We start from the raw sequence: 25999 nt of genomic DNA on the forward strand, positions 1-25999 counted from the left end.
GGAGTTTGAATTTGAAGTGCTTTGAGTTTTATGAAGCATTAATCTCACACAAAACTAGAGATTACACTTTAGTAACTTCATCTTGATAAATGATTAATATCGTGTTTTAAACGAACGCAGGACCTTGCTGTTTTTCTGCTCTTTTGGCTGCAGTGTTTTATTCAATCACCTGAAACATTCTGCTGGATAAAATAAGGGTGGGGTCTAATGAGACACATTAGAAATAAAATGTCGATGAAGGAGGAGGAGATCGATTTATTTTTAAACTAAAATAACTTTATCCTCTGGGTTTAACAGCTTTCAGACAACTCAAGCATTACGTCCAGTTCAGAAATGACAGTCCACGACTACAGTTGCTCAGATAGGGTTTGTAGCCACTAAAAAATGTGACGCAGAGAAAATCAATGATTATATACAAGAACTTTAAAGAAAGCACAACTTGCTTTGTCAAATTTATTTCAGTACAGACAAAGTAACATACAGCAGTTGGAAAATTACATTCAACAAACGTCCATTTGCTGTTTAAAAAATTAAAATATATTTTTAGTAAATCAGTCTCGTGTTAATACACCAGTAGTGATCACGTCACTGTTCGGCCCACAGTCTTAACGCCACCAGCATTCAGTGGAAAATACAATTCTAGTGTAAATCGACCACACAAGACTCATGAGTTCTGTACAATGTCTTTAAGGTTGGCTCTATTTCGTCCCTTTGTTGTGATCTGTACAGCGTGTTCAAACCTGGTTCTGTGTCTGATATCGCAGTGGTGGCAAATTCAGGTCCAAAAAAACCCAGAATTTCTTTCACTCCCTCACCCTCTGCTTGGTTTGAGATGATTACAGAAGTGGGGTGTGGTCTCCGGTTTCCTCCCACCATCCAGAAACATGGAGGTGAGGTGAACTGGCTTCTTTAATAACTGTCCTCGTGTGTGTGTGTGAGAGAGACAGAGAGAGAGAATGAATGCCTGTATGTGTGCGAGTGAATGTGTGTGAGCACAGATATGGATTGGCGCTCTCTTCAGGGTGAAGTCTTTGTGTCTGAGTTCTCCAGGTGGACAGTCGTCCCTGGTCGAGAGGAGGCTGTGTGCTGTGGCTGCCGCTTCTCATCAGAGAGTGTGTGTGTGTGTGTGGAATGGAATGGATAGGATCCTTTATAAGCCACCTCTGCTTTACCAACTTTATGAAGAGGACCTGAGATTGGATTGATTTGGGGTAATCAGCAGGATACTGTTCCAGTGTGTTTTTAGAAACAACCATTGCACAGACGTCTGAGACCACCCTTTATTTACACAACTATATAATAGATACAAATAAATGTAACTCTTAATAACCGTCCAAGACCTGGTCGTCTTCAATTAAACAGCTCTTAAAGCTTTCGTCACTTAGGCCCCATCCACACAGATCCGGATATTTTTAAAAACAGATGTTTCTCTCTGTTTTAGGACATTCCCCTTCTAGACGAATACCACGAAAGGAGGCGAAAGTACCTCATTTAAAGACATCAACACACCACAAAGCACAGGAGAAAGGGTGTGATTGGGATTAAACCTCTATGCAGCGCACTACGCAATTCATGAAATGATTGAATCTAGATTGTAACAGGGCCTTGATTATTTCTAATCCAACATTATTTATATTTATTCGTATTTGTAACAAATCAAGTGCTATCTGATTGTGTACAGTGTAGCTTGTGTTGTGTTGAACAGGGAATGAGGAGCTTAGGGCTGGACAATAATTCAATAACAATATAAATCACAATATAAAAAGTTTCAATAATGATATGATTTTTAAACACATTTTCAATATTTCAGTACTCTTTATTTACAGCATCTGTCTCTGACTGACGGCCATTAGAGGGCGCTGTCATCAGTTCAGCCCTCAGTTTTAAAGTTAGTTTAAAAAAAAAAAACACTGACTGAGAGGTTGCTGTTCGATGACGTCATGTTGCTTTCTGTTCTCAGCAGATTTTCTGTGGCTTTTTTATTGTTCATATCGATACAGAGAGAAATGAAGAAATATATCATGATATAAATTTTGCCCGTATCGTCCAGCTCTAAAGAGCTATTTGAATTTCAGCTATAGACAGAAACGCTGTGTTTTCTTCCTCCACACGAGACAACGGTGTTTTCAAACATCTCTCCCTTGGAGAGTTTTTTTCAAAAATAACTTTTCAGTGACATAAAAAGCCGTTTGTGTGATGATGGGAGGCCAAAACACAGACAAAAACCTTCCTCTATAAAAATATCGGGATCCCCGTGGACAGAGCCCAAGACCCACACCTCAACATCACTTAATGAGTTAGAAGTAATAAAGGTAACCACCTTATAAGAGTGGAGTTTGAATAAATGAGTAACATGTAATGGAATGGGCATTTCAGCTAAGTGTTAAATAAACTAAAGGGTGGTCTCTGGCGTTTGCATAATGCCGTGTGTAGATACAAACACACAGTACATTCGTAACATACTTTCGGTTTCTGTAAATCAAGGCATACTGCATGTACTGTATTGAAGGAGTGTGTGTTTCAGACAGAATATACTTGGTCGTGGTGTGTCCGCTAAGACCAGAGCAGTGGTCATCTCCCTGTCTCATCTCAAACATTTCCCAAAGCCTTATCTTTAGCCATACAGTAGAAACTGCTAAAAACAGCACAGATTAATGGACTGTTCTAGGTTAATTGTACTGACATTAAACTATTGGTAAATGGGCTTTACCATTCTAAAATCCAGCAGATAATATTCCATATAATGGCAAGTAAAATGAACTGCATAAAAGATGATAGGAGTTAATGCGATTTCTGTGTGCATTTCAGCTTTAACAACGCAAAATAAACTGAGATTCTCAGTTCAGAACATGGTTTCAGTCCAGAAAGCCTTGCTGATCCAGCTATGGAATGTGCTTAAAACTATAAAGCTTTATAGATCAAAAACCAGCAAGAAGTGAATTACAATCAAAGCTGTCTTTAAAAGCATTATTTTCACTAATTAATAAAGGGAAAATACAGGAAGACTTCAGTAAGTAGAAGCTGAAGTCATAACATCATCCTTCCCCAAATCAGTTGAGTTTGCTTTAAATGAATCCTCTGTATTTACATATTATATGTGCAGTGTTTTCAATACATTAGAAGTCCTTTATTTTTGCTTTTTTCTCACTTTCCGAAAACACATTCCAGTTGTATTCAGGGACTGGTGCCTCATGTTTGCTACGCGGATCGTGATGGTTGTGGTTTACCTGCCAAATATGGCCTCATACTCCAGTAGAACGAGCTCAACGATTTGGTTCTGGTACACCATGTGTACGGCCATGTTTAATGTCTCAACTTCAGGACGCAGGAGAGTTGGACCAAAAACGATCGCAACGCTCTGTGTGGTCATCCTGTTCTTCTCACCATGCTCTATCACTCTAGAGAAACACACAGACACACAGACAAAATACTGTGAATTTCACTGAAGTGCTACAAAGATCTGTTAAAGGAACACTAGGTATGATTTGTTTTTTGTTTTACTCTTGGGGCTCCTCCTGGTTTAATTCAAATATACAGCACTTTACTGAAATAAAAAAAAGGGGGCCAGTTTCCTACCCTCCTCCAAAAGATACATAGTGCCGTTTCTACAGTGATAAACCCAGAATAGCAACAGAGGTTCTATATTCCGTATTACAGGTCAGTGAAGCATCACAATGATTTTTAAGCTGTAATTTAAAGGTGGTGCTGCAGGTGGCACTCTGAGTGACTGTCTGTTAGAAGTTTGGAGTGTTCTCCCTGTGTCTGCATGGGTTTCCTCTGGGTGCTCATAGGAAGTGGAAGGAAGTAAGGAAATGTGTGACTGGTAGATTATTTCTTTGTTGTAACAATGCTTCTTGGCAATAAATCTTATACCGTCTGGAGTTTGTAAAGAACATACATCAGTGGGAGGAGCAGTGAAGCTGAGTGTGTGGGTTGTGCCTGTAAAAATGTCAGATCCTCTCTGCCAAAGACAAACAGCTTATTCTGCCATTGACACGTTTGGTGTGTGGTGGTGAACTGAATGATTGAAGTTTGAAGAAACAAGAACATATTGGCAATTTAACAATTTATTAATTTAACAAACAGGAGCCTCAGCAACATGAGGAAGAACCACACACAGCTACAACAGCCTCCACCTCCTCAGCTCCTGGTTACGTTTCTCTGCTGTTCACAAGCTTAGCAGGACGCCTCTGAACTCTGCAACATTTACACAGTATTATATCTCACTGCAAAGAAACACGGTTCTAAGAATCAGGAACGGAACCGGTTCATGAACCAGAGTTCTGTTGGTGGAAAAGCGCCATAAAAACGGCACTGACAAAGCTCCACAAAACTGGTTTGAAGCTCATAACTCAATATTAGAGTCTGATAAGTATCACTATATCTTTATATCTGAGACGTCAATTTGTTTTTAACCCTGATATAATTTACATATCATCTTCTATGTATTACCAACAATTTGGGCTGCAACGACACGCAGAGGAACGCAAAGGAGATCCCCTCCTGCTGTGATCCCCTCCATCACATCAGGGCCACTGCAGTGCATTATTGTACACCATGACTAGAATGTGTAGTGCAACAGATTTATCATCCTGTGTCTGCACTGTGTGTGTAGGTACATACAAGACATTTCTGTCTGAGTATACTCACTTTCTCAGGTGTTTGAAGAGCACCTGCATCGTGTCATGGTTGGGTCGAGGCAGCTGCTTCACTTTGTCTTTTACAGTCTGCACTTTCTGCTTATACTCTGGGATTTCTACACAAACATTCACACATCACACAGGACGTCGGATACAGAGGAATATTACTTTCATGAAGGAGTCAAGAATCATTCTTCCTTAGATTTAAGAAGAATTTTAGATGAACATGCACTCAAACATTCTCTCTCTCTACTCACTGATAGAACTGACGAAGTCATTGAAAAGTGCGTAGGTGAAGAGTGGTTCTGGAAGCTCCCGGAAAAACATCTTCAGTGCTCCTGTGGTCACATGGATGTCCTCCCATTTACTGTCCTCCAGATTTAACTTCTCGTCTGAGAGAGAGAGAGACAGACAGAAAGACAGAGAGAGAGAGGGAAAGAGACAGAGAGAGAGAGAGAGAGAGAGAGAGAGAGAGAGACAGAAAGACAGACAGAAAGACAGAGAGAGAGAGAGAGAGAGAGAGAGCGAGGGAAAGAGAGAGAGAGAAGGAAAGAGAGAGAGAGGGAAAGAGGCAGAGAGAGAGAAGGAAAGAGGCAGAGAGAGAGAGGGAAAGAAAGAGAGACAGAGAGGGAAAGAGAGAGAGAGAAAGAGAGAGAGAGAGAGACAGAGAAACAGTGAGTAGGAAGTGATTCCCAAATAACTGTAAACTCGTTAAAAATGGTGTTAAATTACCATGATTAACAGCAAATCTCAGCTTCTGTATGACAGCCAGATTTCCACTGACTCTGTACAGACCATCCAAACTCAGACCTGAAATGAAAGATAGAGAACAAATGGAAGTCAGACAAAGAGAGCGATACAGAAAGCGACAAAGAAGGGAAGACACTGGTTTTAAAACAAGACATTTAGATTTTTGACAGAGAAAAATACATTCAGCTGATGTATGATTCTGACCACTGCTGAAGTGTAAACATTACCTTTTTAATGACAGAGAGAAACAAATTGGGTCATGGATTTTTTGATTTTGAAATACAACCAACAAATACAGCTCCTCTATTCAATGTTCCAGTAAACACACTTATGTATGTGTATGTACGTGTGTGTGTGTGTGTGTGTGTGTGTGTGTGTGTGTGTGTGTGTGTGTGTGTGTGTGTACCCCAGTAATACAGGCTTTTGGACTGTCTGGGTTAGAACACCTGAAACATGATCCTACAGAGTTACAAATAATGTGAAAAGATGTTATCAACATGCATATCGCAGATTAAAAACACGACTCTCCATTTTTAGAGGTTTTCAATTTTTTTTACACGTGTTAAATGTGGGCTTTAACCTCTGTCTGTTCACAACAGCGGCTATAATTAATCACAGTAAGGGTTAAATAATCTGATGTGGATCTAGTTCAGTGATGATACACACTGCTTTTGCTGAAACACTGATTCACAGCGGGGGGCCAGTGTTGGAGGAGAATACGCTGCAGGGCTGTGGTCACACAGAGGTGGGCGTGGCTCGTTGGAATCCACAGAAATCCACGTTTGTCAGTGTTTGCTGTCTACAACATATGAAACTTTTGGACCTGCTCCCAATAAAGATGTTTTCACATTTCTGAGCTGTACTTGGTATTAATGGCGTTATCTGTGGTTTATTTTACTGTGAACCTCAGAGAACTAGTCTTTTTCTGCTCCTGAAAAGCGATGATATGCAAAGATCCAGGCAGATAGAAAGCATGGTTAGTGTCCTTAAGTTTCTCAAAGCCAAAACTGCTATTTCCTTTGTCAGAAAGACGTATCAGCTTTGTGGCTCATTAGTCGTACATGCTCTGGACATGGAATTTAACTGAGAATTGTATTTCATTTTTTAAATCTGGGGCAGCCACGGAGACCAGAATTACCCCATTGACTGCATCTTTTTTGAAAGACGTCAGAACACTACAGACTTGAACATTAATGACCCCACCATTAAATTTGTACAAAGTAAATTTACAGTACCATTTTTCTCCACGTGGTCAATACACATCTTGACAAAACGAGGGACAGTAGTGTTCTCTCTCTGACAGAGACTGACCAGATTACAGCCAAACACCTGGTCTACACACAGAAAAAGAGGACGACACAGGCATTAAAACCCACAGTCCCATATTAAACCTCAAATGATACATAGACTCTTCACATAAAAACATATTTGTGGCACCTTTGATGTAACCCTTGTCTCTAACAGCCTGTAGAGTAGGTCTACGCGTGAGAAACTTCTTCAGCTTAACTTTAGTCTTCTGCTCCGTCGTGTCCATGCTGCTCGAGTTCTTCATGGCTACAGCATCAAAGGAAATCACGTTAATGTCAAAAGAAATGGGGAAAGGTATAAAATATGCTGCAAGTGAAGATATTTATTGTTTTTCACTAACTTTATATTTCAGCAGGCTGAGAGACTGAATGATGTGCATATAGAGTACTACACGATGAGTCAAATAACTAACATGTTGCTGATTGGATAACAGCCCACTCGGCTCTACGCCGGGACAAAGAAATTGGACATAGGCAAGGATTGGCCTGAGGTTCGAGGCTGATGTTCAAAGTACAATTAACTGCACACTCTGCATTACAAAAAACGAATACAGCGCTTTTCCACTAACGTGAAACACACTTCTCGAATCTAATTCTGAAGCGTTCGGCGTGTTTCCACCAACAAAAACTCCACTAACAAAAAGTTCATTCGCAGCGAGAACCAAAGAATAGCAGCTTTTTCAGCACGAACCCTGAGGACGTCTGTGGGCGTGGCTAGTTACAGAAGCAAGGAGCGATGGCGACACCCACGAAGAGTGCGCACTGGAGTCTTCTACGTCACTTTATTGTCAAAAGTTGATCCATGTTTGCTTTTAGAGAGAAACAAGCGTCTGTAACGACAGCACAAACACTCGCAGGTCTTCTACAAGCTCCGCCGACTACTCACTTCTGTTTACTGCCGCTGTGCAGCGCCCCCTGTTGATGACGTGTTCTGTGACGTATCCTATGTTTCACTAAAACTGGTGTAAATGCAGCTGGTTCGCAGAAAAGCACCAAGGTTCTTATGAACACTAACAGAACCAGTTCAAGAACCAGAGTTCTTTTGGTGGAAAAGCACTAATAGAGAATGTGGGGTTTGTATCGTAAAGTGTTTCCACAAGGAAGCTTTGTAGCGATATGTAAAAATGGCTCGTCATATTACAGTAAATAACTGTTTAATATACTTCAGTGGATGTGGTTGTTGTTCCACTAAAACTGCACTCCAGCTGAACTCAGTAATACTACACTCACATCTGAGTTTCTTGGAGTCTCTATGCTCTTTCTCTTTGTCCTGTTTCTCTGCTCCAGGAGACTCGGGCATGTCCTCTTCAATAGCCTCATCAGACTCCCAGGCCTGACAGGACAAAGACAAGACAGAAGAAATTACAATATACGCACAGGTAATGTCCTACACCAGGAATAATTCATTACAATTCATTACAGTCCCGTTAGAGAGAATCCCCTCAAGACAAGGTCCGGAGCATAATGTATATCTTTAACTGTGTGATCAGTGCCATGCCCTGTACGTTAAAGTAGCCTTATAGTTATAGCACCATTTTATATCGTTAACAACTAATCAAATCAAATTACACTTTCAATTACATTTCAACAAAGTTTATAAATATTATAAATAACAAATACTCTAAATCAAATGTCCTTTTCTGATTTCAAGTGAAATTTACAAATAAAACAATGATTTGAAAATGCATTTTAAATAAAGTCCCTAATGACTTTATTACTTTTCCATGAGCAGCGTTCTGATTGGCTCTTAATGCTGGAGGGTGGGACTTTATCCGTAAACAGAATCCATGTTCAGTGTTATGAGAATTTCAACCTGTAATCGTTCCTTTCTTATTAAAGTTTCTGGTTTTGCCGGCTGTTTTTACTGGCCCCAGGACAGCGGTGTCTGGACCCTGCCCTGTGTGTGTCACTCAGTGGAGTCACAGCACTCATCATAATGCACAGATCTGATTGGCTGAGGAGCCTCACATGTGATATGCAGAAACACATGTGATTGGTCTGTGAGTTTCCTGGAGCGCTAAACCTGAACCTTAACGACACCGCTTTGCTCAAAATTAATCAGCTCTTAATAGTTTATCAGTTACAGGTCCAGATCAGTCAGCATCTGGTACCTGCTACCATGGACCCTATGGACTGGTAGGAGCGAGTGGTACTTAACGAATCTCCCCTTGGTCTGGTTACGTTTGCGCTCATGTGCAGCCCAAGAAGTCCAAAAGAAATCGCAGTGTGTGTATACATGCCCTGAGAAGTCAGATTTCTGAGCTAAAATCCCACCCTCTTAATTGGACATCTTAATCAGATTTCTAGACCTTACCCCGATCATGCGAATGCACTCACTGTTGAATTTGCATAGATATAACTATGATGTATATATGTGAGATGCACTCTTATGGCAGTGGTGTGCTTAGCCAGAGGGTGGCTTTATAGTGAATTTATACTTGAGGCTATGAATGTGAATGAGTTTAAAACAAAGGAAGTTCCAAACTGGCTGGACCTGCACCTTAAATAACAATTAACACTGTGTGTGTGTGTGTGTGTAAACTTGTATTCTTACATGCGTGTTTATGGCTTCTGTTATTGACGTGAACCACTCATTGATGGTGGATTCACTGTCCGATTGGAGGAGCAGCTCCGTACCCTGACGAGTCTTCACCTAAAGAAACACGTAACCAAAGTAATCAAAAACAAAACACAGATTAAAGTAAATATGAGGCTGTCATCTTTGTTTGCTAATTTAATTATACCCAAAATGTGTAATCAATGTGTAATCAAGTTCCAAGTAAGGCCTCTGCCAGAAAAAAGGCTGCTGCTGTTTATCTGCTCTGGTTACACCACGATATGAAATGTCCTCACAGAAAACACCTCAGCAACTGATAAGATTTTCCAGCTTCCGTGTCTGTTTGTGTATTTATTTATGTTTTTGCAAATCTGAGTTTTAAGTTTAAGTAAATGGGTAAGTAAGTACCCATTCCTAAATCCATGCTCACCGTCAACCGTCCTGTCGCCAAATGACCACATACCTCTAAAACATGTTTTTTGCTGGATTTATCTTTAGTTGCCCACTCTACAGTTGCTCCTTTCAGGTCAACACTGAACTCTGGCTTCGACTGGTGGCTCCCAAACTGGACACAGACAGGACGCAACACACAAACACAACAGCACACTTGACACATATTAATCAATGGAACACAAGCCATAAAAATCATCAATGTCTGATAATCAAAGCTTTATACTAGTTTACTTCTCTGCTAAATAAATAAATAAATAAATAAACAAACAAACCCACCCAGCCTGTGGCCGTGCCCTGGTTCTTGCCAAATATAAGTAAAGATCCTTGTAACACAGTCCAGGTCGAGGTCCAGTTCTTCCTAAAATGTGGAATACAAGGCAATGATTTCAATCAAAGCCTGAACAGAGTATCACAAGCCTAAAGAGCTACCCCTTATATTCTTTGCAGTATTACGGTGAATTAGTAAACAATTTATTTAAAGGAACACTATGTAAAATTTGTATCTTGAAATTACAGCTTCCAAATGAATGTGATGCTTCTCGGACCAGTACCAGGGCGAATAGGGCATGTGTTGTTGCAACTTTGCTCTTGGCACTGCAGAAACTGCACTATGTATCTTTTGAAGGAGGGTAGGAAACCACCAACCTTCCCTCCCTTGACTATTTATTTCAGTACAGTTCTGTAAAAATGAATTACACTACGGGGAGCTCTAGGAACAAAAACCCAAATCTTCTGTTCCTTTAACTGATTTAACTGTATTGTTAATGGGCTTGCCCCCTTGTACTTTTACTTACCGGACTTTCTTGCCCTGTTCCGTGATCTTGGTCATATTCAGGGTTCCAGACTTTTCAGAGCTTGGCTAAAGAGAATAATGGAAAAAGTATTAATTAGAACAGGATTTACTGAGAGCAACTGAAGAGAAGCAGGAAGAAAAGACAAAGGTGTAAGGAAACAGGATGTAAAGAAGGGGAAAGGTTTAGAGATCCACACAGCCCTGTACATACAAAAACAACCTACACATAACAGAAATGTTTGGAAGATAACTCTCTAACTCAGTAAACATTTCCTTGCTTAATTTTCTGTTCCTTTGGCCTGTAAAGGAGATCAATATTTAGTTCTGTATTCGTATACTGATTATATATTTAGTCTTCTGCAGTGTTGGCTGAATTCTTGTTAAATCATTAATTCAAAAAAAAATTAGAGAACCTAACTGCCCCATAGTCAGCTTGGAGAATTATTATTATTATTATTAAATAGAGCAACCAAACATATTGCATGTAATCACCGAAATGAAATATATTTAAACGTGTTTTAACTGGACCCTGTGGTTAATAATAAAAACATCTGTGTCCCCGCTGTTTTCGGCCGACATTTTTTCAATGTATTTGTTTTTTATTACTTTGGCTATTAAATTATTATTATTTTTTTAATCTAAAATATTTACAAATTCCTAAGCATTACAAAATTCTCTGGTAAGCCATCACTCTTCCAGAGCAGTTTGTAGAGGTAGGAGAATTTGAACATTGAATTTGAACATGTTTAATTTATTTTCTGAATACATTCACACCCTCTAAACTGTGACTTATGTTTATTAAAAGAGCTGTAAGTGTAACATTATTATTATCATCCAATAATATATTATCACTTAAATATTTTTAAATGGCATTAATATAATCAATTAACATTTACATTAACAGTTAATGCTCATCCGACATTTTTCAAATCTGGACTGAGCTTCCCTAAAGCAGCAAGTCGTGGAGTGAGCATCACACTGAACACTCTTCTAGTGAAGATGATCTTAACTCTAAAATGTTATTGGGAAACTGGGCCCCGTTTGTTGGCTTGCACTGGCAAGATGAAAAAGGCAGAAGGAGTAAGGAATATGGAAAGTAGAAGAAGAATGGTGGGAGATCATGTGATACTAACGGAATGGGGATGTTTGGGAGAGGATGGGTCGGAAGAGTCAGAATCTGGAGTGCCAGCTTTTGGTTCCTGATAAGGAAAACACAACTATTACCTACAGTGCCAAACGCACTCATTTGGGCAATGCCTGATGAGTGAGGCGCCATGCTTATATTCAGCAGGAAAGCTTGGTAATTAAATACATGTGAACATGCATAAAGTCAAATAATTACAAGAGGGTTTCTATGAACATTTGATGTTGCAAAATGTCATATTCCAAATCATTCAATCCCAATTTTATGAAATGACGATAATGATTCAATAATAATTTTACAGTATCATTGATAGTTAAAGATTTATAATAATTAATAATGAATTCACGATCGGTTTGAGTAAATTACAAAAGCTACCTGATTATAAAAGGCCAGCTTTAAGACACACTCTGATTTAAAGTGCTTTCAATTTCAGGCTTGTAGGCCACCAGAGGATGACTTCACTTATGGATCAAGGCTTACACCACCAAAATGATGTGGGATTTCCATTATAATAAAAGGTAGTGTCACACAACATCCGTGCCTACGCCTCAAAGAAAATAAAGAGCATTTGTTGCAGTTAATGGCTGTTGTTGATCTCAAGCTCATTGTAGGTCCGAGTTACATAAAAGATTGAAACTTTTTCTTGCACCCTTGCTAGCATGAGTTATGGTTAGGGTGAAGACCGTATTGCTCCAGCTCTAGCCTCAACAAATGCAAGCTCTGGTTACTGCACCACTGGCTCCAGATAAGGAACTTGTGGTAGATGATGTGGTCGTCACTGCAGCCACCAATTCTACATTGTAAATGACGGTTCTTCAAGAGTTATTTGGTTCTGTATAGAACCAGGCAAATGTTTCTGTATAGAACCCTGAACACGTAGAGCCCTTCGCACCAAAAAGGGTTCTCCTACAACCCAACAAATAACAGCTCTTCAAGAGTTCTTTAGTAAAAGAAATGGTTCTGTATAGGAACCTGAACACTCGAAGAAACCTTTGCATTATTAAATTATTCTTTGCATCGTGAAGGGTTTCTTCAGGTTGATGGCGAATGTGCTATAGAGGGTTCACAGAATTCCAGTAAAGAAAGTTTTAACATGAAACTTAAAACCCAAGTTTAAGCAACAGTGGCAAGGAAAACTCCCTCAGAGCTGAGGAAGAAACCTTGGGAGGAACCAAGGCTTGCACAGGGGACTTAGCCTCCTCGTGTCAATCTACTTACAAACTATTGACAAAAAAGCAACAGAGCTGTTGCTAAAGACAAACAAACAAATTGGGGCAGTTAAATTTATTTGTAAAAGGCACTTTTATCTGAAGAATGCTTTTATTCTTTTTTAAAGTTTTGTACTGCACTCTGCACTTGTCTCTTGGGGAGGGCTAAACAAAACATGGTGAGGGCAAATGCTTCCACGGGGCAGGATTAACATGCACGGCTAGTCCAAATATGAAAACAAAGAGCAGAGAACAACACACACAGAGGATGTGTGATTTTATTTTCTGCTCAGGATGGCACTATATCTCCATCTATATCTTTACACGGAAATTAGTTGTTTGCTGCTATATAAATATATAAAATGATGGATATATCACCTTTAACTTACTTACTTTATTGTTTTTAAAATCACAGAGTGTGTCTTTGAATTTGGCCAACAGTGTCGATCAAGAAAAAAAAGTACTAATAATGAATCATTCAGTCAGTGTATCAACCAACAAGTAAGTCATTCAACTAATCAGAGATTTATTCCATGAATCAATTTCTCAATCAACAAACAGGTTGCCATTATTTTGTTAGAGATTAAAAAATATTTTAATAAGAAATAAAATCAAGCCCTTTAAAACCAACTGTTACATAAAAACCTGAAATATAAAATACAAAAATGTAAGAGTCTTCACAGACTCCCAAGTAAACAATTAAAGGTTAAAGAGGTTGGTTATACTTTTAAAGAAATGTATCAGCCTTTGTCCTGATACATGTAGACTCTTTGATTTAACCACTAATGCTCCAAAATCACTAAAATTAACAAAGAAAGATGAGTTTAAATATTTTAAAACAATGGTAGTAGGAACTGAGCTTTGTGATGGTCCAAGGGCAACCCAACCTGGTCATGTTTCTGATTCTGGATTACATGCAAAGGTTAAAAAGAAACGTTTTGATCACAAAAGCATGGTTCCAGAAGTCTAAATGAACTATGATTGGTTAGAAAGATCGAGAGCTGTGATTAAGTAATTAATTTGCTGTTGTAAAAGTAGTGGCACTGACTTGTGGCCTATAAGGGTGAGAGCGGATGGAGACTTTGCGCAGGGAGAAGATTCGCCGGTTTTTGATGGACTTCTGTTTTAACTTTGGTCAAACATAAGCACTACATCAAAACTACAGTCAGTACGAGAATAGTTCATGGCAGGAGTGCTAAAATTTCTAGCTATTTAGAGATGTCATTCCATGTCAAGTTCGCTTTGTTACAAATCTAAATCTGTGTTAGTAAGTCTTCATTTTCTTGCAAACCACAGATACAATATAAAATTGTTGAACATTACAAATATGACCTGACTGAATCCTCTAAATTCATGAAAGCTTTCTGACATGGAGTAACACACGATGCTCATCCTCAACTACAGATTTGGCTGCTACATTTATTTACGCATACATACTGTATCTGCCTTTTCTTTGTGAGCATTTCGCCGAGAGATCTGCAGAAAAAAGTTTAAGTGATTGATAAATAAGACTAAGAAAAACGTAGCCTAAAATGTTACGAGATATGATCCATTCACTTGTATAATTTACAGCAAAATAAAGACTTTAATTTAATCATTTTCAGCATCTGAAAAATATAACCAAAGAATTTTGAAGTGGGTAAAGGTCAAACAAAAGTGAGAAACTGTCCTGAGAACGAGAATCAAATAAATAAAATCAACGTCTAAGGCTGACTTTTAAGAACAAAAGGATAAAACATCTTGCAGTTTCTCTAAAATAAAAATTAAAACATCATCAATAATGGACATGCAAGGTCATGTACCTTGTCATTAGCCTCTAATATGCATGTGCTATGCCTCCATTTGTTCAGCACTATGGGGGCCGGCTGCCTCCTGTCCAGACTGCGCGTTTTGGTTAGATCTCCACTCCCTGACGTCAAGGCAGTGGCATTCAACTACATCAAAGAAAGGAAGAAAGTGAAAAGACGTGACAATTAACAAAAATGACTACCAAGAGTGTGTTATTAATTTCTCTTAATAATCAGACACCACAAATTACAGTAGCACTAGTCTTGCTCCTGGTTAGAATCAGTTCACAACACCAGCAAAAAAACTGGACCAATCTTTGACCGATTCACTGACAACATGCTTCTAATGTAATATCAAACACAAAGAAAAAAGTTAATATGACAACAATTAGTAGAATTGTACTAAAGTGTTTATTCCTTTATTTCAGTCGGTGTGCACAGACTTGCTCAAAGTGAAATGACTGCTGGGCAGAGGACCAATATCAAACACATACATAATGAGCAAGTGTTTAAGCAATGTGGATTTTAAAGGCATTACCTTAAAAGAGGGATTGAGTGTTTTTAAAAGAAGAAGATGTTATTAACATAAGATGACACTTGGCATCTGTACAGGAAATTAACAAGCTGTATCTTACTATCTCCAGTTGTCTTCATAACTTTTAAATGAATGAGTATCGTGTATGACCAATTTAATTCTAAAAATGTAAACCTGAGTCAACTTAGTTTATGTTCTTTTGAGGACACAGAGGGCCACACTGAGTATTAATATTCAGATCCTATTTCACATCAGATAGGACCTTGCATGAACACTAGCACAAACGTACTTGTGTGAGATTGACTTTTGGAAGTTCCCACTCAGATCTGGAGCCATCTGCACTGTAGTAATACGGCCGACCCTGTTCATCTGTGTGCTTTATCCACTGTACACACACACACACACACACACACACATATATATATATATAAATATCAATAAAACGCACTATACCCTATAGCTAAAGCACACAGACGTTTTTATGGCTGAAACTTTTTACTATACTTGTGTATGTTCGTATACATACAAACATGTTGTGTAAATTGGCTAAAATGTCTATATTACTAACACTGGCTGATACCTGCTGTAAATTTTACTGACACACTAGTTGCCCAAGTCTCTCTAGGATGAGTCTGGTGCCTTTTGCCACTTAACGTGGCCAAGAACCACCTTCTAGTGCAGGAAACGAAAGCTGAATGATACACAAAATGGACCAATCACATGCCTGCTATTTTGGCATATGACATGTAAGAGGACACAGAGAGCCAATCAGAATGCAGCTTGGCAAAATCCTGACAGTGAGTCCACATTAATGCATTTAAAGTATCAGACTCTCTGTCAACGTGTGGGCAGAGGCTGAGGCAATTGTCACATTGAGTTGATTAATCATTACATGACAATTAAGAGGAGAGATTCCCTCCGGAAAAAAGGAGAGACAGCAGAATGAAAATGAGAAAAATACGATCACAGAGGACTTGGCAAGTGCAGTAACAATAAACGTTAGTGATAAAAACAGAATTGTTTTAAATCTAGATTAATTGGTTTATCTATTCACACTATTAATTAATAATGCATTGGAAATGCACCATTAAAGTGTTGCTAATTCTGACTGGTTCAGACCTGATGCTATGTAACACAAATTCTGTCCTGCATCATTCTTTCTGCACCACTTCATAGTAAATTTATCATACGATAAATTGGTTAGAGGAAATGTATATAAATGAGTTGACAGTGGCTTTAAATTAGATTTGCGCAATCTAACCCCCACTCCCCATTAAATAAAAATTAAAGAACCAAAACATAGAAAGCTATGTCACAAATAATCCAACAATGTCACAGAAACAAGGATTCTCTTAAATTCCAAGTGCATAGAGTGGAAAAGAAATTAAAATGTTGAATAAATCAAAATTGTTTGAACAAATGAAATGAGCTTGAATGAAAGTCATTATACAATATATAATTAAACACAGATTATAAAACCCTTTCTTATCTTACATATCCGCCACTAAAACAGAACTGAACACATCAAGAATGAGAAAAAATTAGTGAAACAGACACTAGACATCGCCATGTTGTATTTTAGATAATCAGTGCCATGTTCATTTATCACTTAAACACTATCTAGCTCTTATAGGGTGATGATTTGAAGACGGTAAGATCCTTAATGGCTTTACTGCTGGATATGTTGGTAGTTTATTTATGTTGGCAGGGTAGTCTTTTCTTGGTTCTTTTAATGTTCTTTGGGGTCTGATTTTATTCTTACTATCCCATGGCAATCATTCACAGTATTAGTATGATTTAGAAAGTGCATGCTTCATTCCACCCATTAATATTAATTCATAATAAAAAAGTCATTCAAGCATTTAAGCTTGTGTATCTACAAACCCCATTTCCTTAAAGGCTAGGCACCACTTAATGGACCTCCATGAATATTTCACATTATTGTAGTTACTGACAGATATAAGTATGAATTAAAATGAAAATAGCAGCTTAATTTGCTTTAAAACTGACAATTTTATTAAATTGACGGAAAAACCCGAGCTCTCTACGGAAATTCTCGAACGCGACCGTGACGTCACTGGTGGACAACAGCCGAACAACGCCGCGGTAAAACACCGTTATGACTGACTGTTATGACAGTATCTAGCTAAATAACCAACATTATTCATGACAATAGCCTAGCAATAAGCTAAACTCAAATGTAGAGGTACCGTTATTCTTGTAAATGTGATCGAAGTCGAACTCGAATTCATCCGACACTATAAACCTCCGTAATGCAGCTACGTAGCCGAGTATAATCTGAGCCACCGAGTTTAGCGAGTCAAGCTAACGTTAACTAACACCAACTAAAACAGGCGAAGTGAGTGTCCTTACCCTGTTTACCTCCATGTTACAGAGGCTCTTGAACACCTTTCGTTGGTGTCCTTACATGCCCATATTGTTGGAAAAGCGCCAGTGAAATGAGCTACAGATAACGGAGTGAGCGGATGGTCCTTTCCAAAGTGCCCGTTTAAAGTGGACAAATTTAGTCCAATTTCTGGTTATTTTGGGATCTTTGGGCCATTTGTTCACAGATGTCCCACTGTACATTGAATGATTGCAGCCAAAAACAACACACCTTTTCGTCATTTTGCATTAAATTAAGTGCAGCTTCTAGAGTTGTTGTCCACCATCTACGTCACAGGCAAGACGCCTATTAGAGTTTCCCAACACCATTGGGGGGGGGACCAACGGTCTTTTAAACCTTATTCCTTCAATTAGTAAGAAATAACATGTTTTCTGACTATCAATAAACACAAGTTAGGAACTCAAATTCCACTGTATTTATTTGTTTGACACTTTCATAGAGCTGCTGCTTAGCCTTTAAACGTAGAGACTTTCTTGCAACAAAAACAATTTGTGGTTTGTCACTTCAGTTTTTTTTAATTCCCAAGGTTTTCACTGATTAACATAATTCTGTTTTGTAAATATAAACACATTTTGATACTGATGCCAGCAACACACAAAAACATTGGGACAGAGGCATGTTTCATAAGAGAATTGGCGAAGAGTTGAAAAAGGTCATTTCTCAACCCAGAACTGTAAAGACTTTAGGTCTTTCACCACCTACCGCTTTAATATTCTGGGATTCTGTCAGATTCTGGGATTTGTCAGAGAAATAAAGGTTAAAGCCAATTAATAAACCACAGATTGAAGTTTTCACTGCATGTTTAGTCAGTAAGATTATGTATAGATATTAACATTAGTATAAAGACAGTAGGTGTTAATGTCTCTGTGTCTGTGAATGTATACCTTTTCATTAGTATAGTCACACACATACAGCGTATGTCCATACTCATCAAGTTCCTCAGACCAGCCTCTAGGTGGCGAGCCATACAGGCTATCTGATTGGCTACTCAGATAGTTCTCCTCCGACGAAAAAACCTTCACCCAGCCAATCACAGACATGCAGGAAAAAACAAGGAGGTGGAGAAAATAGGGAAGAATTAAAGAAAAAGAGGTTAAAGGAGGAGGCAATCATTAAAAGTGAAACAATAATTAGTTCCATCACCAACAGAATGTATTAGTACACGTCACCCAGAAAAGTTAACATTACCCAAATTGATTTGCATGCGTATGACAATATACTACAAAGTAAGATGGGAAATTAGAAGGAGACAGGGAGTGATTTAAGGTCAGTAAAGTATTCAAATCATGTATTTCATGTCATGGTTTAAACGTTTTTAAGAACAGTAGTCACCTTTTTACGTGCAAGATTACCTTTTGAAATATGAACAAATGAAAGATCTTGCAGCTTACTTTAGAAAAACAAAGCTTTATAAGTCCCCATAGCCTTCAGTAACAAACAGTGTACTTCATTAATGTACAGCTGAGTGTGGGACTCGGTGTCTGAGGCTAACTGATAGTTCCTTCAGCTTTCTAAATGTGTAGACGCTGAATCACATTCGGAAAAAACACGTATAAATAGGTAAACACTTAATTATTAATGACCTTATCGTTGCCCTCATATGGGGATATATACTGTGCATATCTGCTGCTTATACTTCAGTTGGGAGTATGTTCTGATGTACTACTATTAGCTTATCGAAATATCCCACCCTTTGTTTTGTCGTACTTATAATACGTTTGTGCTTTTTGTCTGAACACAATGTATTGTGATCGAAGTAAATAAGCCCAAGATAACCCCCCCCCCAGACACACACACACACACACACACGATACCTCAGCCTCAGTGCTTGCGGTGTCATGTCTCTCCTGCTTTTTGATGCTGCTGTCACGGGCCCGTGGAGGTTTCCACGTTCTCTCATGACTGGCACGGTTGTAGTAGAAGTGCCGGCCATTCTGATCTTTGTGCGTCTCCCAGTCTCCATGCGTGCTCAGAGGAGAGGTCGAAGGCAGCGGAGGCAGAGATGTCTGAGAGATCTTCAAGTCCTGCAGGTTAGCATAGACAGGTGAGTCAGGTATTCCCCACCCGGGAGAGAAGCACAACGCATATACATATAAAACCTTAAACTTAATAAACCCCACATGCCTATATAGATATAATAAAGCTACACATACCCTGTGTGGCTAAGGGCACAGTGTTAATCAGAGCTTCGTGGAGGTGGTCTGGTCTAATTGGAGGCATAAAGCTGACAAAATGAACACCACGCTTCATTGTAAGTTGGTTGTTGAGGGGGGGGGGGCTGTTTTAGGTTTCATTGCGGACTTTCATGTTGACGAGGCTGATTACAGAGGAGTGGAGCAGTGTCTTTATGCTGCTCTGGGTTCAGCACCGTAGAAACTGCACTATGTAACTTTTGGAACAGGGTAGAACTCTGGTCCCTGACATTATTCAGACTTTATCCAAACTTTGGATTTTATCCTGACTTTGTCCTGCCTTTTTCTCCTGAGTTTATCTGGAGTTCATATGTGAAAAGAACTTTATATAAGACTTTACTCAGACTCTCATGTGTGAAAACGCCCAGAGAGAGTGAGAAAGGCTCTTGAGTCATTTCATTTCTTAATTTCCTCTATTTAAAAAAAACACCACCAATGCACCATTTAGTCATGAATGTGCACAGCTACGTGCTACCAGTGGTCTTTGGGAAGGCAACATAAACCTAAAAAAAACAGGCTCCTACAACTACTTCCCAAAAATAAACTCTTGCTTCACCAATAACATGCTCGTGGGTGCAGTTTGAACGTGACGGTAATTGTGCAACACATTCTGAGCAACTTTGAGTTCCTAAACTGCACAAACCTCACAAATATACAGATGTACAAAGCAGATAAACAATCAGAAACCAACCCATTTCCGATTTAGTTTCTTTCTTACTTTCTGTTATATTAGGGGTACAATCTAGAAAGTTATTTTTATGATATATATATATAACACAGTCTTTTAAATATAGTTTTTTTTATATCAAACTAATTTCAAAGATAAATTCAACTAAATAATAAACATTAGATGCACATCTGCGTGTAATTTTCAAGAGAAATGGAATGGGATGCATGTAGTTAGCAAACGTACATCAAAGATTTATCATTCAATTAACTACTTTTTATTGAAAGAGCTTACAATTTTGCAGTGATATCAGATGCTAGACGCTAGGCACGAAAATGATTAAACGTTTGGTTTAGGACGTTGGCGATTACACAATTCAGATGAGAACATAGGGTCTATGTTCAGAACAAGAAACATCAATGCTGTTTTGGTATTGGTGTCGCATTATGGTAATCATGTAAAATCAGTACCGTTCAAACAGATTTTAAAGACTGATATACGTTTGACAAATACAATTTACACAGACTACTGTTCTGAAACTATTCTAATTTATGCAAACTAATTATACTTCGTTATAATAATGGTGCTAAGTTCTCTAGAAAGTTTGCAGAAATACTATAAAAATTTACACAAAAGGTGCAAAAGCTCTTCTCAAAAGCTCGTATGCTTACATTAAAAAAAAAGTTTTAGGCAGATACACACACACACACAAAATAATACCTTTGATGTGTTGAAAGTGAAAACCTCATCATCTTCAGAGTGTGGCGACATGGGCAAACTGATCCTAAAGTGCCTCCACATTGTTTCAGTGTACGGTACAATGTTGTCTCTTCTCTACTAAGAGAAAGGACGACTCATCTCACTCTGATATCTACTTCCCTATCACTCTGCTAGAACATGTGGTTGTCTGAATCAGTGGGTGTCGAAAAGAGAAACGAGCACTTTGTAAGAAAACGACATTTCAATAAACCACACACACACACACACACACACACACACACCTCCCCCTAGTGTTTAAACCAGTAATTATGAAAAAGACAACCTTGCTATATTACAGCACACTGGAAGGTGACTGATAAAAAATAATTTACTCCAGTGCTTTTAGCTTTGTTTCACATTTATTACCCTCAGTAACAGAGCATCCTAAAAGTTTGTTGTTCTTGGTCATTCTTAATTAGAGCATATTTTTCCAAATATGCTAAAGGTAAGGTCTGGATGCATTTTTTCTGTTGTATGAGCTGGTCGAGTTGCTCAGTCAGCCTCATCGTTTAGGTTCTCCTCCATGTTGCTTCCATGTAGTGGATAGGGGCAGAATCACGTGACTGCAGTGTGGTAGTGTGGTTTTAAAAGGGACAGTACATGAACACACAGTGGGGACATGACACAATCATTTTTTTTTTTTTAAAGATAGAATGGGTGTAGACAAATGTATGTTGATTAGAAGTTCTGAATGTCAATTTCAATTAATTTTCCAGCCCTACTTTGGAGATTTATGAGCAAGCTGAATTACTGTCAAGTATATTTTCGGAAGATTATTAGTAGAGATTGTTCTTAAAGCACTGTTAGTTTCTACAAAAGGGAAAAAAATAATAACAAACGTGTGATTTTTTCTGTTGGCCATTTCCTCCACCTATACATCTAATTTTTGTATATTTGAATATTTTGAACACATTATTTGTTCATCTTTTCAATCATTCTGCTGCAAGGATTTATGTGAATATTGGCAATGGTTGATTATTATTTAAAAACGTGGCTCATGACGTTTATAAACCGCAAAATGCAGCATGAAAGGCTTCATTACAAATTGACAGCAAAAGAAAAAACTAATTAAAAAGGTGTCTTGAGACTTGTTTTGTTAAGGAAGCCTTTGTGAAACTCCAGAATTTTTTTTAAACATTTTACATAAATGACCCTAAACCTAAACTGAGCAATTAAATGATTTAAAAAAAGCTGTATATAACATATTAGAATTACATAAAGATTGTTCTCTGTACGCTGCATTATTCTGTGTTCAGAGACGGAACTCACCCAAATAAGAACAAATGCAAAACACTGGCCTTCTGCAGCTCGTTGTCCATGCTACTAACATTGATTAGATGGAAAGATCCTTTCCCCTCTACTTATTCTCAATGGATTAAAGAAGTTAAGCAATGTCTTAAACTAGAGAAAATAAGATACTCTCCTCAAAGATCTGTACAGAGGTCTTATACAATTTGGCAGCCGTTTTTGTAATTTGTGGAATAAATGAAAACAGAATGCAAGTCTTTGACATTTATATTTAATTTCAATTTATGTCTTAATGTTGTATAAATTATTGTTTTCCCTCTTTCTTTTTTTGCACAGGTTTAAGGGAAGGGAGGGTGGGGTTGTTATTATTCATTTATTTACTGAATTTGGGCATGTTGTGTGTAAAATGGAAAATTGTCAATAAGAATACTTTGACCAAAAAAGTAGAAAAAAAATTGAATACAACTAAATATAAATTATTTTCCCTATTAATGAATCAATTTTCAAAACGTTCTTGAATAATTAAGTAATTCAGTAGTTCAGTGCCCACCCCTAATCTGTCCCACATTTCCCTTTTTACTTTTCTTTTCTTTTTCTAGGCAAGTAAAAGTCACAAAAAGCGAAAAAGTAGCAGAGCTACGCAAAAATGCTAAGGCTGTTGTGTGGACAGAGCTAACCACAAATGGAAATCATGCCAGCTGCTAATCCATGCAGTAATCCTGAGTTGAGATTTGCTCTTGTTAATTACTCTAATTCTCCCTCACTCTGGGCTCTGAGGACGACTACGATTACGTAATGATGAGGCTGTGATCGAGGGACAGAAAGAGGAATGACAGAGGCAGAGAAATAATTCTGTAGTTAGCATGTGTAGACTGACAAGGTTACAGATAGATTTGCTACTGAGCTTCACTGTCTTGTGTGCTCAGAAAAAGCAAATATAAACCCACCTCATCCGTATGTTTCAGGAGCACATCTACTCTAATTATATCAAGCATTCACTGTGTTTAGACGTTTTGTGTCACCGGCCTCTTTTTATCTACCTTGATAAATGCAGCAAAACTAGGAAAAATTACAATTAAACTTTGAGAATCAGAATTGATGCGAATTTGTTTAGGATTTATGAGAAATGTGCCACACAAAACAGTTGAGAAAATACGAGTGAAAGAGCTGCGGTTGTGTGGCATGTTGGAACAGTGTCCTCCTAAAACAGTTGCTGTGGAATGTGAGTATTCAGCACTTTCAGGATTATAACAGTAACACTTCACAGTCAAGTACCTTCCATTCAGATCATATATTCCTATATTACTTCTATTTGTTTCCATGTGTGAACACAACACATCTGTCTCTAATTATCTTTTTTTCTCATCTATTCCAAGTAATAGTTTTTAGTTCCAGCCCTCTGCCTTCTTTCCATCTTTAACTTTGAGTGTTGTTACCTGACCTGCAGACAGGAGGCAGTAACTGAACCGATAATAACCCTGGATCACTGCATGCCAAATGTTACCCCAGACATGAGTGTGTGTCTATATACGTCCTTGTTTCGGGTTACATCCAGCACAAAGACACCCAAAAAGCCTTGTGCTGCCAGCTACACGAATGTCTCAAATACAAATACAGACTGCACTGCTGAGATTCATCAGGAAAATAAAGGCAAAAAATGATGTGTATCTAAACAGACATGTTTCAACAAAAGTTTATCAAATTTACCCCACTTTTTCAGTCACAGAAGAGTGTGCCAAATGATTTTAAAGATATTTATCATGGCCACCGCCCTCAGTGATTTAATTATTTATTCATGCAAAAAAATATTAAGCCACTAATAATTCCAAAGGAGCATAACTGAATATGCTGATTTGGACTTGGCCTCGTTTTTCCAGTGAAACGAACTCCTAATGCTTTACAACACCAAGAAACAATAGACAATTTCATGCTCCCAACTTTGTGGGAACAGTTTGTGGACGGCCCCTTCCCATCCCAACATGACTGTGTACCAGTGCCCAAAGCAAGGTACATAAATCCATAGATGAACACGTTTGGTGAGGTAGAACTTGACTAGCCATAAACACATTCCTAAACCTTGTGCCAGAAGAGTTGAAGTCGTTATAGCTGCAAAAACATATATATTAAACCCTATGGATTAGGAATGGGATGTCACTCAAGGTCATACGCCTTAGAAGGCAGTCGAGCAATAAAGTGTACTTCTTTAATAATGTTCCTTTTTCTTTCACACAGAAGTAAGAGTCAAGAGAGGCGGCGGGAAAAGGAAGTGTGGTAATTCAGTGATCTAATTATCCTTAAGTGAATCATCTCCCTTAGGAGCGAGTGTCTTCCTCCCTTTACTCTCACGGGCCTCTGCAATCACGGCAGCAATCAAACACATGCCACATCAGGGTAAACAACAGGACACACAAACATTTTAAATTTCTATCAGAACAGAGCTAAATATACACTGCAATGTACACAAGATATTCAAACAACAACTAGAGTGTCACCCACTCAATCACTGCTCACAGGTAATTTATTAGGAAGTGTAGGGAAGAGGGCAAGGCTGAAGGAAGCAAGGAAAGTAGGAAAAGAAAAGAAAGAAAAGAGTAGAAAGTAAGTAAGAAAGAAAGAAAGAGACAGAAAGAAATAAAAAAAAACAGAGACATAAAATTAACACAAAAATAAACCGCTCAAGTTTTGGGGGTAATTCAAACAGTGAAAAAAAAAAATAAATCTACAGACTAGTTACACTTCAGCATACAACCAGTAGTTTTTTCCCCTCAAACACACTTCAATTCGGAAAGTAAACAACCAGAGAGAACTGTGCTTAGCCACAACCGTAGACATTCACTTTAAGTCTCTGCATGTTTATTCACTGTTTGAACTACCACAGAAACTCATATCTAGAGTTGTTTAGTTCTGTAGCACGTTTGGTCTGTGTATGCTTTCATGCAGTTAGAGCACTCACAAATTTAGAGTCGGTTCCATTTTAAGTAAAAACATCAACCTAAATAAGTCAATATTACCCACGTATAGAGCAGGAATAAAGGAACAGCCTCATCTCTTTTCATGTGGTTCAACATCTGTAGGTATTTCTTTGAGCAAATAAACACCTCCAAATGCATTTTATCTGCCATGAGCAGAGAGAGAGAGAGACTGAAAAAAATAGACTGAGCCTCTTTGTACTTTTTTGTTTTTACCGTTTACTGACACTAGGGCTGTGTAAACACATCAGACCTGTTTCACCACACAAAAACAGACCGGAGAAGAACATGGTGAGGAAACAACCTCTGAATTTATGAAAAGTATTTTTCTTTTATTAAAATTTTGAATGTGGCATTTAAATCCTGTGTTTCCTTTTTTGTGTAATCTTCTAAAGAATGCTAGCCAATTCTAGTCAGTGACAGCTTCTGTTAATTGACGTTAAGAGCTGGTCAGCAAGTGTTCCCCTCCAAGCATGCTGAGCTGCCTGCTGATACTGAGTTGGAAGCAGTTTGAAAAGAAGCAGTGGCTGGCTTCAGGAACTTGGTGGAGGCATGTGCATAAAAAGGTATCTGCTGCTTATTT

The 25999-nt window shown here is 38.3% G+C and overlaps 1 protein-coding gene across 6 annotated transcripts in view; it reads right to left on the reverse strand.

Moving 5' to 3' along the window:
- Positions 1 to 438: 438 nt before the first annotated feature.
- Positions 439 to 25999, reverse strand: part of LOC136675533 (rho GTPase-activating protein 12-like) — a 40036-nt gene continuing 14475 nt past the window's right edge. For 2 of the 6 annotated variants that reach the window (XM_066652109.1, XM_066652108.1), the window contains exons 3-19: positions 19396 to 19605; positions 18466 to 18597; positions 15464 to 15559; positions 14655 to 14786; positions 14290 to 14328; positions 11634 to 11699; positions 10502 to 10566; positions 9984 to 10065; positions 9718 to 9819; positions 9252 to 9350; positions 7928 to 8030; positions 6828 to 6944; positions 6626 to 6724; positions 5373 to 5450; positions 4898 to 5032; positions 4651 to 4756; positions 439 to 3398 (exon numbers count right to left, since the gene is read on the reverse strand). In XM_066652109.1, the coding sequence (XP_066508206.1) occupies positions 3224 to 3398; positions 4651 to 4756; positions 4898 to 5032; positions 5373 to 5450; positions 6626 to 6724; positions 6828 to 6944; positions 7928 to 8030; positions 9252 to 9350; positions 9718 to 9819; positions 9984 to 10065; positions 10502 to 10566; positions 11634 to 11699; positions 14290 to 14328; positions 14655 to 14786; positions 15464 to 15559; positions 18466 to 18597; positions 19396 to 19605 (1836 nt within the window). In that variant the 3' untranslated portion in view covers positions 439 to 3223. The remainder of the gene's footprint in view (positions 3399 to 4650; positions 4757 to 4897; positions 5033 to 5372; positions 5451 to 6625; positions 6725 to 6827; positions 6945 to 7927; positions 8031 to 9251; positions 9351 to 9717; positions 9820 to 9983; positions 10066 to 10501; positions 10567 to 11633; positions 11700 to 14289; positions 14329 to 14654; positions 14787 to 15463; positions 15560 to 18465; positions 18598 to 19395; positions 19606 to 25999) is intronic. The other 4 variants (XM_066652113.1, XM_066652111.1, XM_066652110.1 and 1 more) reach the window with 4 other exon arrangements.

This window comes from Hoplias malabaricus, chromosome X1, assembly GCF_029633855.1.
Source record: "Hoplias malabaricus isolate fHopMal1 chromosome X1, fHopMal1.hap1, whole genome shotgun sequence".
Taxonomy (NCBI): domain Eukaryota; kingdom Metazoa; phylum Chordata; class Actinopteri; order Characiformes; family Erythrinidae; genus Hoplias; species Hoplias malabaricus.